The sequence below is a fragment of the Saccopteryx bilineata genome, chromosome 3 (genome assembly GCF_036850765.1).
Source record: "Saccopteryx bilineata isolate mSacBil1 chromosome 3, mSacBil1_pri_phased_curated, whole genome shotgun sequence".
Classification (NCBI taxonomy): Eukaryota; Metazoa; Chordata; class Mammalia; order Chiroptera; family Emballonuridae; genus Saccopteryx; species Saccopteryx bilineata.
The window spans coordinates 102,521,030-102,538,213 of NC_089492.1; the positions used below are offsets into that span (position 1 = coordinate 102,521,030).

General features: G+C 45.8%; 1 protein-coding gene across 2 annotated transcripts in view; it reads left to right on the plus strand.

Annotated features, from left to right (window-relative positions):
* PRKCE (protein kinase C epsilon) overlaps positions 1–17,184 on the plus strand; it is a 513,463-nt gene that overhangs the window by 419,301 nt on the left and 76,978 nt on the right. For both annotated transcript variants that reach the window (XM_066267045.1, XM_066267046.1), the window contains one exon: positions 9,339–9,493. In XM_066267045.1, coding sequence (XP_066123142.1) covers positions 9,339–9,493 — 155 coding nt within the window. The remainder of the gene's footprint in view (positions 1–9,338; positions 9,494–17,184) is intronic.

The window sequence follows — 17,184 nt, forward strand, 5'->3', positions numbered from 1 at the left end:
CCTACAGCAGAGTGAGTGACCCCTTGCTCAAGCCAGCAACCTAGAGTTCAAGCCAGCGACCTTGGGCTTCAAGCCAGTGACCTATGGGCTCAAGCCAGCAACCATGTGTCATGTCTATGATCCCACGCTCAAGCCAGCGACCCCATGCTCAAGCTGGTGAGCCTGCACTCAAGCTGGTGACCTTGAGGTTTTGAACCCGGGTCCTCTGCATCCCAGTCCGATGCTCTATCCACTGTGCCACCACCTGGTCAGGCAGAAACTCAGTTCTTTCATGAGCAACAGATACACTGAGCAAAGACAAGATGGGGATACACAAGAAAGGGGCATTCTGAGCCACAGCTGTTGCTTATGGCCTGTGGAGGACACAGGAAGACACATGTGTGGGAAATAATCAGAGTTTGACGCAGTCACACACTGAATTGGGAAGAACAGCCTGAGCTCATGGGAAGGGCGTTGTTCAAGGACAAGACTGTCGTGTGATCTTGGCTTGGTTGGGGAAATGGGATTAAAACAAGAATACTTTTATTCCTATGCTTAAAAACACAAGGAACTTGTCATAGATCCTTAACTTTGACTTCAAATAGCTGACTACTGGTGACAGTCGGCTCTAGTGAGCAATCAATGTTTTCTTTCTGTTTAAATTATCTCAGTATCAGCCAGGACAGATTTGGCCTATGTCACCATCTTTCCCAGAGTGCGCAGACTGGATTCTTGGTGGGCAACAGATGCACCACAGAGCATGAAAGCTCTGCTAGATAGCCAGGCTGGTAAGCTGGACAGATGAGTGAGGGGGAGCAGGGTTCCCGACACCTTTCTGCTTCCCTGGAGTCCGAGTCAACTGCCAGGGACAGAAAACAATAGCCGGATGCCATGCCACAGAAGTGGCTTGATGGAGAAAGCAGTCAATTGACGGACTCAAAGGAAGCCAGGTACCGTGAAGTGACACTGAGGTACCAGACAGTGACCTATGATGATGCAGTGCATGCAGTGGGGAAGCAGAAGCACCGCTGTTCTTTTCACTGGCCATGTGGCCCCCCAAACCCATTGATTCTCTCATTTTCAAAGAGGAAACGAAGGACAAGTCATAATTCCCACTTAACTTTAGCCTGGTGGTCAGCATTGCCCAGATGCAGCCTGTTGGTGGGCTATAGCAAATGTACTGTCATGCCACATGATAGAAACATCATAAGATGTTGATCACCCTTGTATGAGGTAAGTTCTCTTGTATTGAACCCAAACTGTTCCCTTTCCTCTGGTTTTCCTGCACAGATCCCAGTACATGGGGCACGTTGGCAGTAACTCGAAGTTGTTCCCTAGGCTAAACGCAGCTCTGATGAGAGGCGGGAAATGTTTACTAGAGCTATATTGTGTAAGGCAGTTTGGTACAGCTTTAGGTCAATTTAAACTTAGGGCATCCGACATAAGTCAAATAATCATAGTTTTAAGCATTGAAAACAAAAATCAGATGTACATGAGTGAGGTTGATACTTTCTCAACCAGCAGACTGCCATGTGGAATTTCTACTGTCTGGCTAGTCAGATTAGATTAAGGCTTTCCCCCAAGAAAACAAGCATCCCTCTTGTACCCACAGTAAGGTGGACTCTATCCTCCATGGCTTACAGAAGGTCATTATAAGAAACATCCATGTGAAAACCCACTCTCTATTTTCCGTACTACTATTGGTGTTGACATTGCATCTAGAAATTTGATTGAAATAAATCTGAATTTGGAGAAAGACCACAGGTCATTAGTTGAGTAAGACTTTAGGAGGTGAAAGGAAGATAAGGCCTATTAGCTGAGAATATGCAAAAATGACATTTAAAAAACATATTATTTAGATGATAATTATTGTTACTGCACAGGAAAAAGTTACATTATTAATAATTACTTTTATTTAGATGACACTCTCATTCTCTATTAATGGACAGGTAAGTCTCCAGTAAGAACAAAGATCTTTTTTATCATCTACACCACCTTTTTCAACAGTACATAGTTGACAGGTCTGCGACTTCACTTAAACAGGCTCTGCCTATCCCCACGCGTGGTCGGTCTGCTTAAAGAGCTAGGAAGTCCCACTCACCATGGACTGTTTTTAGTTTGTTATAATTATGGCTGTGCTTTCTTTGTGGAGAAATAAAGTTGATTTGGTTAAGCTCCTCAGAGAGGGTGGATCTTTCCCTTGGTTCTACCAAGGGCTGCTTGTTCTTTCTCAAGGATAATAAGATATTCAGGACAATGGTAATCGGGAAGACATGGAAGAACTTCAGGCCGCCTTTTTCAGTCCACCTTGAACTTGCCTTCTGGAATAGTTTTCTTAACATCAGCTTTTCTGATGTCATTTTGTAACTCAAAAGATTTCTAGAGTTATTAACTTTCCACCTGTGCTGTCAGAACCACCTCTCCCTTGCCCTGCCACTACTCAGCCTGCCTCCTTCCTGCCCATATCCAAAGTTTCTGCGCTGTTTCCTGGATGGCGAGTTTTCTCATTGGCTCTCTCCTATCCTGCTCATCCCCACATACTATGTTCATTTTTGCTCACTGCTGCCCTGCAGGGCTGTGCTTCTAACTTGCCAGGCCTTCTCCTCCTTATCCCTCCCTCCTCCCAGTGTTCAAGACCTTATTCAAGTACAATCTTTCCCCTAGTTTAGACTTGCCTCACCAAATTGCTATAGCAATGGCCCGTTCCATCGATATCAGTTGTTTTATGAAAAATAAAATATAGAAAGGATTTTCATATGACTGTTTCCTATAATGGTCTTCTATAAGTGGTAAGCCCTCAATGCCAGACTGTTATTCTCTGAGGGGCCAGGAAAATATGACCCAGATACATAGATGTCACAATATGATTTGATATAGGAGAGTTTAGCACCTAATGACAGAGCCTATTGTGTTGCTTTCTATGGTTTCCTGTCTTTAATTCTTAGCTCCTAGAAACCAGAGCCATGGCTTATATCATCTTCCATATTCTCCAAGCACCTACCCTGGAGCTGGGCACCCAGGAGAGACCTGTGATACCGATAGGTTAAATGACGGAGACACTCAGAAAAAGGAGATGTGACAGAGTGTAGAGTGAGGACTTCCAGGCGGCTCGTTGGAGAAATGGTTCATCCGGTCACTGGCACGTCCAAGGCCTACTGTTCCAAGTCCAGGCTTTTGTTGGGCATGTATGTGAAATTGATTCAAAAGCGATAGAATCTTTGCACATATAAACAGCTAACAAATGATGGAGAGTGTGAGTCCAAACAAACCCAATTGGCAGGACACGCGGTGCTGCGGAGAGGAAGCCCCTGGCTATCCATCACACCTTGAAAGATGAAGAGGGCGGGCCTAGTCTTCCCTTCAAAGGCAAGAAAGGTTAGCGCTCTGGGAAAATGGAGCCCAATGGGAATTTCTAACACATGGTGTGGCCCTTCCGGCTTATAGGTCATTGTTTAATGATTCTTACCCTAAATGACCATGACATATAATCGCTTTCATAATTTTATTATTTTACTTGGTATCACAAGACCGTAACTTTTTAGGCATTCAGGTGAGATTAAGGGAGGAGGAGATGCAATAAAGCTTTTAAAATATTTGATTACCTCAGAAAACGTATTTGCTTACTTTACCAGGAAGCTGGTGTTTTCTTTTGTTTTGTTTTCGACGGATGCCAAGAGAGGATTAATGAGTAGCCGCTGGGTTTGCCAGCTCTCTTTTGATTTCAGTTTATGTAATTAGGCAGTTCCCAGAATGACTGGAGGTTCTCACTCGGCTCCGAAACATGCTTCTCAGATATGTTAGGTGTGGAGGCCAGAAAGAATCCAGACTTGCTGAATGAAGGGAGGGCAAGTGAGAAATGAATCTTGCTTGAAAACATTCCTTGCTATGTAGAAAGGGTTCATTATGTTTTGAGGCCATGCACATTCAGTTGTGTTGAGTAGAAAGCAGGTTAAAACTGAAGTTCAAAATGGGCTAAAGTTAGAATAATTCCAAATGAGGTTAACCATAGACATAACACGGGGAAACCAACTACGGTTTCTTGTTGAATTTCCAGCATCGACAGCCTTGACCATGGTGAGTGTTTGGTAGCTTATGCATTTGACCAGGGGTCCCCAAACTACGGCCCGTGGGCCACATGCGGCCCCCTGAGGCCATTTATCCGGCCCCCACCGCACTTCCGGAAGGGGCACCTCTTTCATTGGTGGTCAGTGAGAGGAGCATAGTTCCCATTGAAATACTGGTCAGTTTGTTGGTTTAAATTTACTTCTTCTTTATTTTAAATATTGTATTTGTTCCTTTTTTTTTTTTTTACTTTAAAATAAGATATGTGCAGTGTGCATAGGGATTTGTTCATAGTTTTTTTATAGTCCGGCCCTCCAGTGGTCTGAGGGACAGTGAACTGGCCCCCTGTGTAAAAAGTTTGAGGAACCCTGCATTTGACAGAGATGTGCTAGGAGCCCACTGTGTGCCTGGCTCCGTTCTAGCTGCTGGAGATACAGTAAGGATCTCCACCAACAAAACTCCCGCCCTCACGGCGCTCACACGGAGGGAGGGTTAGATGAGCAGGTTTTTATCCAGTGCCTCCCAAGTTATGGAGTTCAGAGCCATTGGTGGTGGAGGAAGAATAAGATGTATTCCTCAAGAAACTGAGCATCTCATGGGAAAGTAAAGACATCTGTCCACACAATAAAAGTGCTCTTCAAAACTGGAACTGAATAGTGGGTGCTGGTTCAGAGAGACCCCACAAGGGCGAACGGCCAGAGTGGGCATCCATCTCTGATCCCGCAGGCAGGAGTCTCAGGGCAGCAGGCTGACTCGTCTTTAACTCCCTAAGCAGTAAGAATGTGCAGATATAAATATCAGAACACCCTTTGGTTGCTTTTCTCTGGTATAGCACCTAACCTTATTTATTCTTCTATCCACACAGTGCTTGTTTTTAAAGGAAATTGCAGCAACTTTTCTTTTGAGCTTAAAAAAAAAAAAAAAAGGAATTACCCACAGTTCCTGCCTTCGTTGAGTATACAAACTACTGGGAGAGAAATACATTAATAAGTTAAACAAATAAAACTTTCTCTGTGTTGAGTGCTACTATGGAGAGCATAGCACATATTAGGGGATTCGACCTTATCAGAGAAGTCAAGGACAGTTTCCTAGAAGACAAGATGACTGCACTTAAATCTTGAGGATGAGGAGGGATTAACCAGGTGAAAGGAGAGGGGGAAACATTCTAAGCAAAGGGAACAGCCTGGGCAAAGGTGTCAGGAGCCTGCTATTGGTGAAGAGGGAACAAGAGACACCTGGGAGTGAGATGACTCAGTAGGTAAGCAGGCCAGACTCATGGGCTGCGCGGCAGATTAAGGAGTTTTCTGTTTATTCCAAAAGGAAACCTTCAAAAGAATTAATCAGTAGAATGAGGGGAGGAAGGGGAATGGGTTACAAATCAGAACTTCACTTTAGTGAGGTTCTCTGCCTATAGTGTGACCAGCATTTGTTGGGGGGACTGGAGTTATGGTAAGGAGCATTAATAAAATGTATTTGCAAGAATATAGACAGCAGGTGATAATTGCTTGGGCCAAATGGTGGCCATGGTGGTGCTGGAGATGGTCAGAAATAGACAGATAGAACAGGTACAAAACAGTAAGTACAGAGATACAATAGGTAAACGCAGCAGGGCTTGGTGGGGGTGTCAGAGGTGAAAGAGAGGGGGTGTGAAGAACAACTTTCTGGTTTCGGACTTGCACACTGGCTGGATGGTGAAGCCCCACCCTGAGACAGGCACCTTGGGTGAGGCCCCATTCGTGGGGGGAAGATTATGAAGTCCATTTTGAACACATTGGGTCTGAGTGTCTTTGAGGCATGTAGACGGAGATGTCAGAAATACAGTTGGATAAATGGATGTGCAGCTTGGAGGAGAGGTCTCGGAGGGAGGCAGACTGAGTTAGGGGACCTTGAGTCCTCTGAGTTAGGGTACATTGGACATTGGGGTGTGAACGACATCACTCTGTGAGTACAGAACCCAGCCACGTGGGATTGCAGCACCTAATGCCCGGGGAGAGGGGAAGCCTATAGGAGGAAGCAGAAAAACAGAAAATGCCAGAAACATAGGGAGAAAACCAGCCTGAAAGCCAAGGGAAGCCAGTGTTTGTTGGAAGAGAAACCGATCAGGGGAAAATGCTGCTGGAAGGACAGGAAAAATAAAGACAATCATGACCAGAATAACGCTATAATATCGTCAGAAACAATAGTAATAGACAATTTGGGGCACTACTTGTGAGCCAGCCACTTTATCATACAAATTAATCCACATAAGAAGTCTGTCAGGCAGGTCCTTGTACCCTCATTTTTACAGGTGAGAAAACTGAGCACAGAGAGATGATGTCATTTGCTTGAGGTCACTGCCAGTAAGTGATGAAATCGGGGTGAGCTCTCCTGCACTCACAGCCCCTATTCTTAGATGCCATGGGTCCCGTGTTAGAAGGGAAAACACAGCAAAGGAGGGTGATCAGGGAGGGCAGGTTTTTCCTCCTGAAGGATTTGGATTCTTTCAAACACAGCCAAGGCAATACTTCGCGATCACTAAAGCCCAAGTCCAGGTCGGTGACCCTGGAGTGGTATTTCAGAGGCTATTTCTGATGGTGTGGTTCAGCTAGATTAGGTCAGTGTTGAGTACACGACACAGCTGTACTTGCCATGTGAAAGCCCTTCCACGAGGGCTCGAGGGCAGCAGTTCTCAAATTCAGGGTCCCCGGACCAGCAGCATCAACGTCACCTGGGAGCGAGGGGACGTAGATTCTCAGGCTCCATCCCTGACCTTCTGAATCAGAAATGGAACCGGGAATCCACATTCTAACAAACCTTCGTGTGATTCTGATGCACAACTTTAAGAATCCTTGCTCTTGCAGATCCCTGACTAGAAAGAAGGAAAGGAAAACTCGAATAATTTATAACCCATACATCTCATAGGTGCAAAACACGCCGGCCAAAACCAGATGGAGGGAGAGTCAGGGGTTCTCAGCAGCGGCTGCTCACTGGAATCACTTGGGGAGCTTTGAAAATGACTAATGCCTGAGGTCTCCCCTCAGAAATTCTGGTTTCATTGAGCTGGGGTTGTCCTGAGCATTTGAAATGAGGATTTAGACGGGGAATGGATGATTGAATGAATGCTCGCAGGCAGCCTCTGTACTTCTGAGTATAAAACTGCACTCTGATAAGAAAGTGAGGCGAATCTTGAAGGGGCAGGGCAGAGCAAATGGAAGACTCGACCTTGGGCCCTTTGTGAATACCAGTAAAGCCTGAAAATTGGTGGAGCTTGTAGTGTGAGAGAAGGTAGTCTGAATTTCTAACAATTCTTTTTTTTTTTTTTTTTTTGTATTTCTCTGAGGCTGGAAACTGGGAGAGACAGTCAGTCTCCCGCATGCACCCGACAGGGATCCACCCTGCACGCCGACCAAGGGGCGATGCTCTGCCCACCAGGGGGCGATGCTCTGCCCCTCTGGGCGTCGCTCTGCCGCTACCAGAGCCACTCTAGCGCCTGGGGCAGAGGCCAAGGAGCCATCCCCAGCGCCCGGGGCCATCTCTGCTCCAATGGAGCCTCGGCTGCGGGCTGCGGGAGGGGAAGAGAGAGACAGAGAGGAAGGAGAGGGGGAGGGGTGGAGAAGCAAACGGGCGCTTCTCCTGTGTGCCCTGGCCGGGAATCGAACCCGGGACTTCCACACGCCAGGCTGACGCTCTACCACTGAGCCAACCGGCCAGGGCCTCTAACAATTCTTAACAAGGGACTTATTTTCAAAGAGCTGTCAGTCGGTGTGCTATCAGTTTCATGGGTGAAGTATCATTGTGATTTTTACTCCGTCTTAATGGAAAGGATTCTGTGGTTTTTGATTGAAAACAATATGCTAACATTCTCCTGGGAGATTCACTTTGTACTCTACCTTTATGGTGAGAAGGCACCGTGCTCCTCGGGCCTCCCAGACATCACCGCTCCCCCCTTGCTCCGTGACCCTCCCACCCCAGTGGATCTGCTCAGTTTACCGGTCCCTAAGCATTTCCACATGCAGGCATCTGTCATGTCTGCCCCCACCTCCTCCTCCTCTCCAGGGCTCACCCCATCTAAAATCTTCGATGGACACCGCCCCCCACACACACACCCTAGTTCAGAGAGCTCTCCCTTTTTCTGACCCTTCCAGCACCTTTCAGAGAGTCTTAAAGGAACTCTGCTCCTATTTTTGTTTTTATCATTCTGCCCATTTTCCATCTCCACCCTTGGATAATAAGCCCCCAAGTACAGTGATGGCTTATCATTTTTACCTCCTGCCAAGCATAGCACCCCATCCACTACAGGCTTAGAAAAAAGTAGCTAAGAACCTACGTAAAATTGAATTTTAGTCCATTTTCTTCCCCTGTTATCATGGAATGGGGGTAAGAAGGCACCACCCACCATGAGTTGTGACTGTGGTTTGGCTGAAGTGGGAATCCCAGAAAGAGCATCATCCAAAGTGAAAGGGGCCCTCCGGGGAAGAGGCTCTCGCAGTCTCATCATTCTATGCTACTTTGTATTAGTTTCCTGGGCCTGCCCTAACAAATTGCTATGAACTTGGTGGCTTAAAGCCATAGAAATCTATTTCCTCACAGTCCTGGAGACCAGAAGTCTAAAACCAGTGTCACTGGGCCAAAGCAAGGTGTGGGCTAGGCCACACTTCCTCCAGAGGCTCTAGGAGAGAATCTTGTCTCTTTCCGCTTCCGGCGGTGGCTGCTTTCTTTGGCTTGTGGCCGCATCACTCCCATCTCTGTCTCTGTGGTCATGTTGCATTCTCCTCCCTTCTCAAATTTCCCTCTTATGAGGACATTTGTGATGGCATTTAAGGCCCACCCTGGTGATCCCGGATAATTTCCCATCTCAAGATCCTTAATGTGTCATCTCCAAAGTCCTTTTTTCTGCCATCACAGGAAATGTTTATAAGTTTGGGGACATCTTCTAGAGAGGCCATTATTCAACCTGCCACATATGTAAAGGAACCTTTCCTGGAACCTCCAGACCTGTCCAAGGCCATATTTCAAGGTTGTGACAGAAATCGGACAAAGACCCGGGTTTCCTTATGTCGCTTTGGACTTCTTCCACTAGACCAGGCAGATGCCCATGAAAGTAATGCAGAGAAAGAGATGTTAGAATAACACCTCAGACCATCATTTGTGTGCTGTGCTCACTCACCTTTTGTCTGGACTGTGTACGTACTTACAGCGTTCATCCATGTGGTACTTTCCTCCCCGGCAGTCTGGTTTGGTCACTCTGGGCTCCCAGCATGCGGCCCTGAGGGAAGCTACGATAGCACTAGTAAAGGACATGTTCTCTGTCCTTTCAGGACCGCCTCTTTTTCGTCATGGAGTATGTAAATGGAGGAGACCTCATGTTCCAGATTCAGCGCTCCCGAAAATTCGATGAGCCTCGTTCCCGGTTCTATGCTGCTGAGGTTACGTCCGCCCTCATGTTCCTCCACCAACATGGAGTCATCTACAGGTAGCACCTCTCTCCTCTCTTTCGTGAAAGTGAAAAAGTAAGGAATTCTCCAGACACTTGAACTGACTTTGGCTCCTGCCCAACTGGATCGCTTAGCAACCCGCTTTAGATTAGCTGTTCGTTTTAATTTGCTTACAGAGGACTTTGGGGGCAGGGAGGCTGTTTATCACTATGAATGTTAATATTTGAAGAGCCCCGGGAGACCCACTGTTTGTGCCAGTTTTGATTGAAAGCCCAAGAACGACATTTTAAAGGCCTGGCGCCCAACAACCTTGGGGTGACCTTCATTTCTTTCTCTCCCCACCCTCTTCCTTCAACATCAGGGTATTCTCTTTACTTTTCCCTTCTGTGCCACGAACTTCCTCCCCTTCCCAACCCCTTGCCACTTCCTGAGTTTGTTTGGCTTAGTTGTCTCCAGCAGATAGACTCAGAGGAGGAGGAACTGCTTGGGGGTCCCAGGGTTTATGGTCCCGGCCAAGGAGGGGAAGAGAACTAGACAACATCCAGCAGGAAGTGACTCTTTGCAGATCATCTAGTCCCATATTGCTGCCCTGTCACCCTTCCAAGAAAACACGAGACACAAGCATGCGCGCGCGTGAGCGCGCACACACACACACACACACACACACACACACACATTTTCCAGTAAGGCAACAGGGGGCTATTTATGCAGGCTCTTCTGTGAGGTCAGGAGCTCTGGGAGGAGTAAATATTTATAATTAGCAACCAAGATGCTAAAGTTCCTTAAGGTTTTTAAAGTGACTATCAATATCTTGGATTTTGCTTTCTCCTCCTCCTTTTTTTTTTTTTTTTTTTTAATTGGGTGGAAGATTAATGGGCGTGGTTCACCTCAGAACTTAGTCACTCACGAGAACTTTCCTGGTCAGTAAAGTTCCCGCTCCTGGGAGCAGTGCCCTGACTGAACTCTCTTAAAGGGCTTCTGACCAACTCCTACCCCAGGCTTGGCTTCCTCCTGACATCTGCCAGCTTCCTAAAGGATGTGTGTCTCCACTCAGAAGCAGTCAGTGCTTCCCTGTGAGCTGTATAAAATGCCGGTGCTTTCCAGCCTGCTGTTCATGGCCCTCTGTGTTGTGAGTTCATGTACGTGTTTCCTGTTGGTGCATGACGTATCACCACCGTCCGAGTGGCTTAACACAACATTTATTTATTATCTCACGGTGTCCACGTGTCAGGAGTCCAGGCGTGGTGTATGTGGGCCCTGTGCTCATGATCTCTCTGCTCTGGTCAACGTGTCAGCCAGGCTGCATCCTTATCTGAAATTTGGGGTCCTCTTCCAAGTTCATGTGATTGTGGGCAGAATTCATTTCCTTGCAGCTCTAGACTTCTTGTGCCTTGCTTCTTCAAGGCTAGCAGGAGAGAAAGTCTCTAAGTAAGGCCTGGACCCTCCTTTAAAAGAATCACTGGATTATATCAGGCCTAACCAAGATAATCTTTTCATTTAACTCAAAGCCAAATGATTAGAGACCCTGATTATATCTGCAAAGTCCCTTTGCCCTTACCCTGTAATATCACATAATCAAGATGGTGATGTCCCATCACCTCTTCTACATTCTTTTGGTTAGAGGTAAGTCTAACCAAACTCAAGAGGGGGGTGGATTATAGAATTTGCCAGAGCAGGAATCCTCGGAAGTCACCTTAGCTTTTTGTCTGCTACAGTCCAATACACCTTTGTCTTCTCATTTCCCACAATACCTTGTTTTGAACCCACCAAGGTTCTTAGCTTTCCTCAAACTCATCTGCCATTTCCCAACTTTCCTGTGCTTATGCCCCTCCTCTCTATCCTGTGTCCAACCCAGAAGCCTCCTGCAGTACCGCCTGCCTGCGCAAAGCCTGGCCCTCCCACCAGAGTGTCTTTATCCCCCCATACTTTTATTTGCAATTTGGGAATGAATTGCAATTTGAGACTTTCATGGCTTCAGCTACCACTATTCACTGTGTGCTAGGGTTAGGCATCCATGTGGATCCTTCACTAAGTTGCAAACCCTCTTAAGGACTGTAGGGCAAATGAGTTTGTAAAATCTGTATTTTCTGGTTTTGCTCACTTTTATTGTTAAAAATGGTGCTGCCTACGTGAATGGGCATCACCCAGGTGATGCAGCTAACTACCTTCATGCTTGGGGAGGGGTTTGGTTATGCTAATGTGTGCTGGAGGAGGGCTTTCCTGCTGAAAAGTTTTAAAAGGAGGAGCTAGGAGGCCATTTTGGGCAGAGAGAGAGACCACATTGTTGCAGGGGGAGAAGAGGCCACGCTGTGGCAGAGGAGAGGCAGCCAAGGTGGAGGAGAGCTGAAGGGGAAGCCAGTTTGTGGAGAGAGGAGAAGGGAGATGGGAAACAGAGGAGAGGGGCTTTGTAAGCTCCGCTGAACTGGTGGGGCCTTTGGTTCTTGGAATGAGTCAGTGGCTTTGGGAGCCCTGAATGGAAAGGGAAGTGTTTTCTCGCGGGGTGTATTTACTCGCCAGCCGAATATGAGGCTAGAAATGAAGAAAATGGCCCACCAGTTCTTGGCTCCACAGTTTCATTAACATCTAATCAAATAAGAACCTGCACAGGCCAGGCGGCTGTGATGGAGGCTGTCTGTGACTACTGGACTTACAAAGACCATTTCTTTTTCTTTTTTCTTTTTTTTTTCTGACCTTTTAATCTTTTTATTTTACATGCTCTTCTCATCTTGCAAGGAGTAAATAGTCAACAAGTGATCATTAACTTCAATTAGTTTAAAACCCTAATCTCTGCCCCCAGAACAGTTTACAAGCTAGTTAGAGATATAAGAGTTAGATGTGTATAAAGATCACCAATACTACAAGGCAGTGCATTGTTAGGTACCGTGACATGAAGAAGAATTCATTCTTTGAGATGTGTTCCCCATACCATCCCTGTTAGAGTGGATATCATCATCCACAGCTTACTAGCAGGGATTCAGAGACATGCTTACCTTGAATAATTTCCCCATGGCCATTAGAAAGTATAATGGATCAACAAGCTAATGCTGTACACGATGACACTTGTTACCCAGCCTCTTCAAGTCCAAGCCCAAAACTCTTTAGCTTGTCTTTCCAGGTACTCCAGGACTTGACTTTCCCTTACATTTCTAGTTTTCTTCTCCTATACACATTCTCAAATGAATATGTCCCTCACGCCACACCTGTGAACACCTTTGCTCTATTTATTGGCTTCTATGAGCCATACTTTCTCTCCCCCACTCTCCTTCTCACCTCCCTGAGTGGTTCTCCTCAGTCTCTATTATCACCTGGCCTGGCTCCGTCTTCCCTCCAACCCCCATTCTTTCAATGCTGGTTTCCCCAGGGTCTTCATCTCGCTTTATTCGTACCCTAAATACACTCCCTGAGCAAACTCGACATTTGCCTGCCTACAAAGGACTCGTATGTGCCAGCGACTCTCGTATCACTCTACCTAACCCCCCGGTTTCCTCTGGAACCCCAAACAAGATCTTCCTCTCAAACATCACTCTCAGGACTTGACCTTCAGGGCCGTCTGCCTTCTTCCCTGGCTAGTTTGCAATAGTTTATAGACGTGACTCACTGCTGCTTGGTTTTCCGCCCTTCTCTCTTTCCACCCCCTCACTTGATTGTTGCCCAGCAGTCTTTCAAAGTACAGGCTAATGGTTACATGCTTCCCTTCCTTACATCCTACATCCCTTATAAGATAAAGCACTGTCCCCTTCACCAGCTTTTAGACTCCCTGACACCCTGGTCCTCAGGCTGTTGTGCACAGCTCTGTGGTTTGGGCACAGAAGTGAAGAGTGCGGGCAGTGAGTGGGGGGTGGGGCTCTCTCTGCTGTGTGCCTGGTGTCTGCCCGAGAAAAGAGTGCTTTTACTACCCAGAGGAGACGCCTTTTCGTGTTTTTAAAAAAGACACATATATGCGAATAGGGCCCTGGTGACCTGCAACAATCCTTTGACCCTAACCACCGTTGTCCTGACTATGTCCCCTGCCATGCAAGCATTCTGGGTTATTTGTTGTTCTCCCCCAAATACCATTCTCTTTCATTTTTCTGAGCCTTGTGTTCCCACTGTCCCTGGATTTCTCTTGCTCTTCCTCTGTGTCTTGGTCAGTGAGTAGTTCCCTGTTCACATTCATGGTTTGGCTGCCTCAGAGTTCCTGGTTTTAAAAATATGTAGATTCCATAATATAGGAGGAGGGGAAATAGATAAGGACATAGGCAAGAAAAAAGTTAATGATTGCTGATACTGGGTGATGGGTACATGTGGGCTCACTATTCTACTTTTGTGTATGTTTTGAATTTGCCATAATAATAATTTTTTTTAAAGAATGATGATTTCAGGGTAACCTTCCTTCCTTCCTTCCTTCCTTCCTTCCTTCCTTCCTTCCTTCCTTCCTATAAAATTAAACTCCTTTTTGAAAAATTATAAAAATAATAGTCATGTGAAAAATATAAATTTAAGCAGCAAAGAAAGGTATAAAGTCAGTTTTCCCTTCACCAACCTCATAGCTCCCCAAGGTAAAACAGTTGAACCATTTCTAGAAAATTCAAGAAATCTTGTTGGGCAAGTTAGTGAAGCTCCTTGAGACCGGCTTCCGTTGAGCAGTTCAGAGACTGATTGCCTTGTCTCCATATGGAAGTTGAGAGTGAGGGCTGGAAGTCAGGCTGTGGAGGATATGAAAGCATGTGAGAAATGACAGGTACTTTATTTGTGTAAAGTGTTATTAATGATTAACATTTGTCACTTGAAGCACTAAAATTTGGTCTTTATCCAGCAGAGGAGGAAGTTATAAGTTCTAAAGCCCTTCTGCTCCTTAAGTTCTCCAAGACTTTCCATCTTCAATGAGCCGTCATCATCTCTCTCCCAGAGTCAGTCCACCCTGGGAGCCTGTCATATGCCAGCTGCCAGAACTGGGTGGCCAGTGGGGAGACCAGAGGAGACAGAGGGTGTCTCTGCTCTGGCCCAGTCTAGGTCTCTCCCTATTCAAGAGGTGCTCAGAAAAGGCTTTCCTTGCCAATAACAATGTTTATAAAAAAGTCAAATAAGAATTAAGAGCAGGGAACAAAGATATATAGTCAAACCTCAGACACCTGAGTCTTAAATGTCTTGTTCTCTCCAGGCCTGGTAGACAAAGCCCAAAAGGAGAGGCTTAGACAGGTTTGCCCTGGAAAAAGTTGGAGACAGACTGAGGTCTCTGGCTGCCCTCTGCAAGCCGGGCCTCCCTGGAAAATGCATATGAAGTTGTAATGTACACTGTAGTCTCACCTTCCTGCTAGCTGATGGCAGGAAAAGTGTGTGCCTGCCTTGAGCCCTGGAATCAGCTCCTACCATTAGCACAGTGAGCATTTCCTGACTTGAAGTCTCTAGTTAAAGCCTATGTTACTAAGTGGAAGAGCTAATATTTAGAGTCTCATCTTTCACTACATTTTTCATTAATCTGATGTTAATACAAAGTAAGGGAAGAGAAGGAATTGGGGTGATCCCTTTCTCCTTCCCAGTCTTCTAGGACCTGGCCCTGAGAAAATCAGTTTAGGGCACTTGGGGATCTATTTTTCCACAGAGCATTGGTCTCATCTGTTGACATTTCTCCATCCATAGGGATACACACACACACACACACACACACACACACACAAATTTTATTTCCGTCTTTTTATAGTCCCCAGTATCACTCCTGGTAAGAATCCTTATCTTCTCCATCTTCACCAGAAGTAGAAAATGATACTTAATAAAACTCCTAAGGGTCTAAGGGCTGAGTATGTAATGGGAGGATGCAGCCACCATGGCAGGAGTCTCGAGTGTGAAGGTTGGATCAGCAAGGGCTGGGCCCAGAGACTATCTAATCCAACTCCATTTTATAGATGGAATTTGGAAACCCTAACTGGGCAGTAACACATCCAAGTTTATACAGTGAGGTGTTATAAACCTCAGATGTTATTTTAATCAAAGATGTACATATAGATAAAGTCAAACTGTTCTACCAGGTGTTTAAAGAAATAAAAAGCCTTTTTCTGCCCTCCCTCCTCCCCTGCCCCCTTATTCCCCTTCCACAGAGACAACCACTTTCAGTTCTTTTAGCTGACACTTTGGGTATGGGCCTGTATATTTCTAAATAATATGTGTTGATTGTTCCTTTTTAAAACTTTGTTACAGGCATTATCTAATGACTTGCCACTATGAAAATGAGTTCAGTTCTCTGCCCCACCCTTCCCATCCTCCCATCTTCCTGATAAAGTTTACTGTAATTTTGGTTAGATGAATATACATTGTATGCATTATTATGACTGAAATATTACTTGGAACTAAGCCACATGGTAAGCTGTAATTACTTCTCCTTTCCCATACAATTTCTTTGTGTTCCCTGCAGATAAGAATCATCCATTGGTTTTCTATGTGGTTATTATTAATTCAACTCAGACTCTCTACAGAATGTCCACATCTCCCTTCAGGATGTTTAGGTGCCATAGGAATTCTATCAATGTTATAGTCCTGGGAACATTTCTCCCAGAGCCTTCTAAACTGCCCCAGTTGAATGGTTGTCCTTCGTGCCTGCTGCACAGCTGTCACCCTGGGATCTCCCTGTGCTGTTGTCCTAGGCTTCCTTCTGCCTCTCTTTGGCATGGAAGCTCCTCTCTTTTTTATTCCTGTCTCCCCTTTCTTGATATGTTCCCTCGATATGGGAAAGCACCCCCAACAGTTTTCTGAGAAACAGTATGGGAAGTAAATCTTTGAGACCTTCCTTTTATATCTGAAATCATCTTGATCTTACTCTTAAACTTGATGAAGAGTTTGGCTGGTTACAGAATTCTAGGTTGAAAACTATTATTTCTCAAAATTTTATATGGTTCCGTTGCCTTCTAACTCCTGGTGTTGCTATTAAGAAATCTAAAACTAGGCCCTGGCCGGTTGGCTCAGTGGTAGAGCATCGGCCTGGCATGCAGGAGTCCCGGGTTCGATTCCTGGCCAGGGCACACAGGAGAAGCGCCCTCTGCTTCTCCACCCCTCCCCTCTCCTTCCTCTCTGTCTCTTTCTTCCCCTCCCGCAGCCAAGGCTCCATTGGAGCAAAGTTGGCCCGGGTGCTGAGGATGGCTCTGTGGCCTCTACCTCAGGCTCTAGAATGGCTCTGATTATAACAGAGCGACGCCCCAGATGGGCAGAGCATCGCCCCCTGGTGGGCCTGCTGGGTGGTTCCTGGTTGGGCGCATGCGAGAGTCTGTCTGACTGCCTTCCTGTTTCCAACTTCAGAAAAATACAAAAAAAAAAAAAAAAAAAGAAATCTAAAACTATTTTGATTCTTGATCCCTTGTAAGGACCTGTTCCTTTTTTCTGAAGCTTGTTAATTGCTTACTGATGTGATGAGGGCCTTTTTTATCATAGCACTGGGCTCTGGATAGACTTTTCAATTTAGAAGGTCATGTCCTTTAATTCTGGAAAATGTTTATTTCTTTAATAATTTCTTCTCTTCTGCTTTCTCTTTCTGAAACTGTTATTCAGATATCGGATTAGTCAACTTGGGGTTCATAGTAGATTAATCTGGCTGACCACTTAGTAGGGGAGCCTTGACTATCAATATTTTTGGACCTCTCCTCTGAGAGTGTTAGATTACTGGGAAGACACTTCCAGAGTCCTACCTGAAGACAGAGGGCTTGGCAGCTAATACGGTAGGAGCCAAATGAGGGGGGATGTGGATTTGAAGGATCAGCTCCCA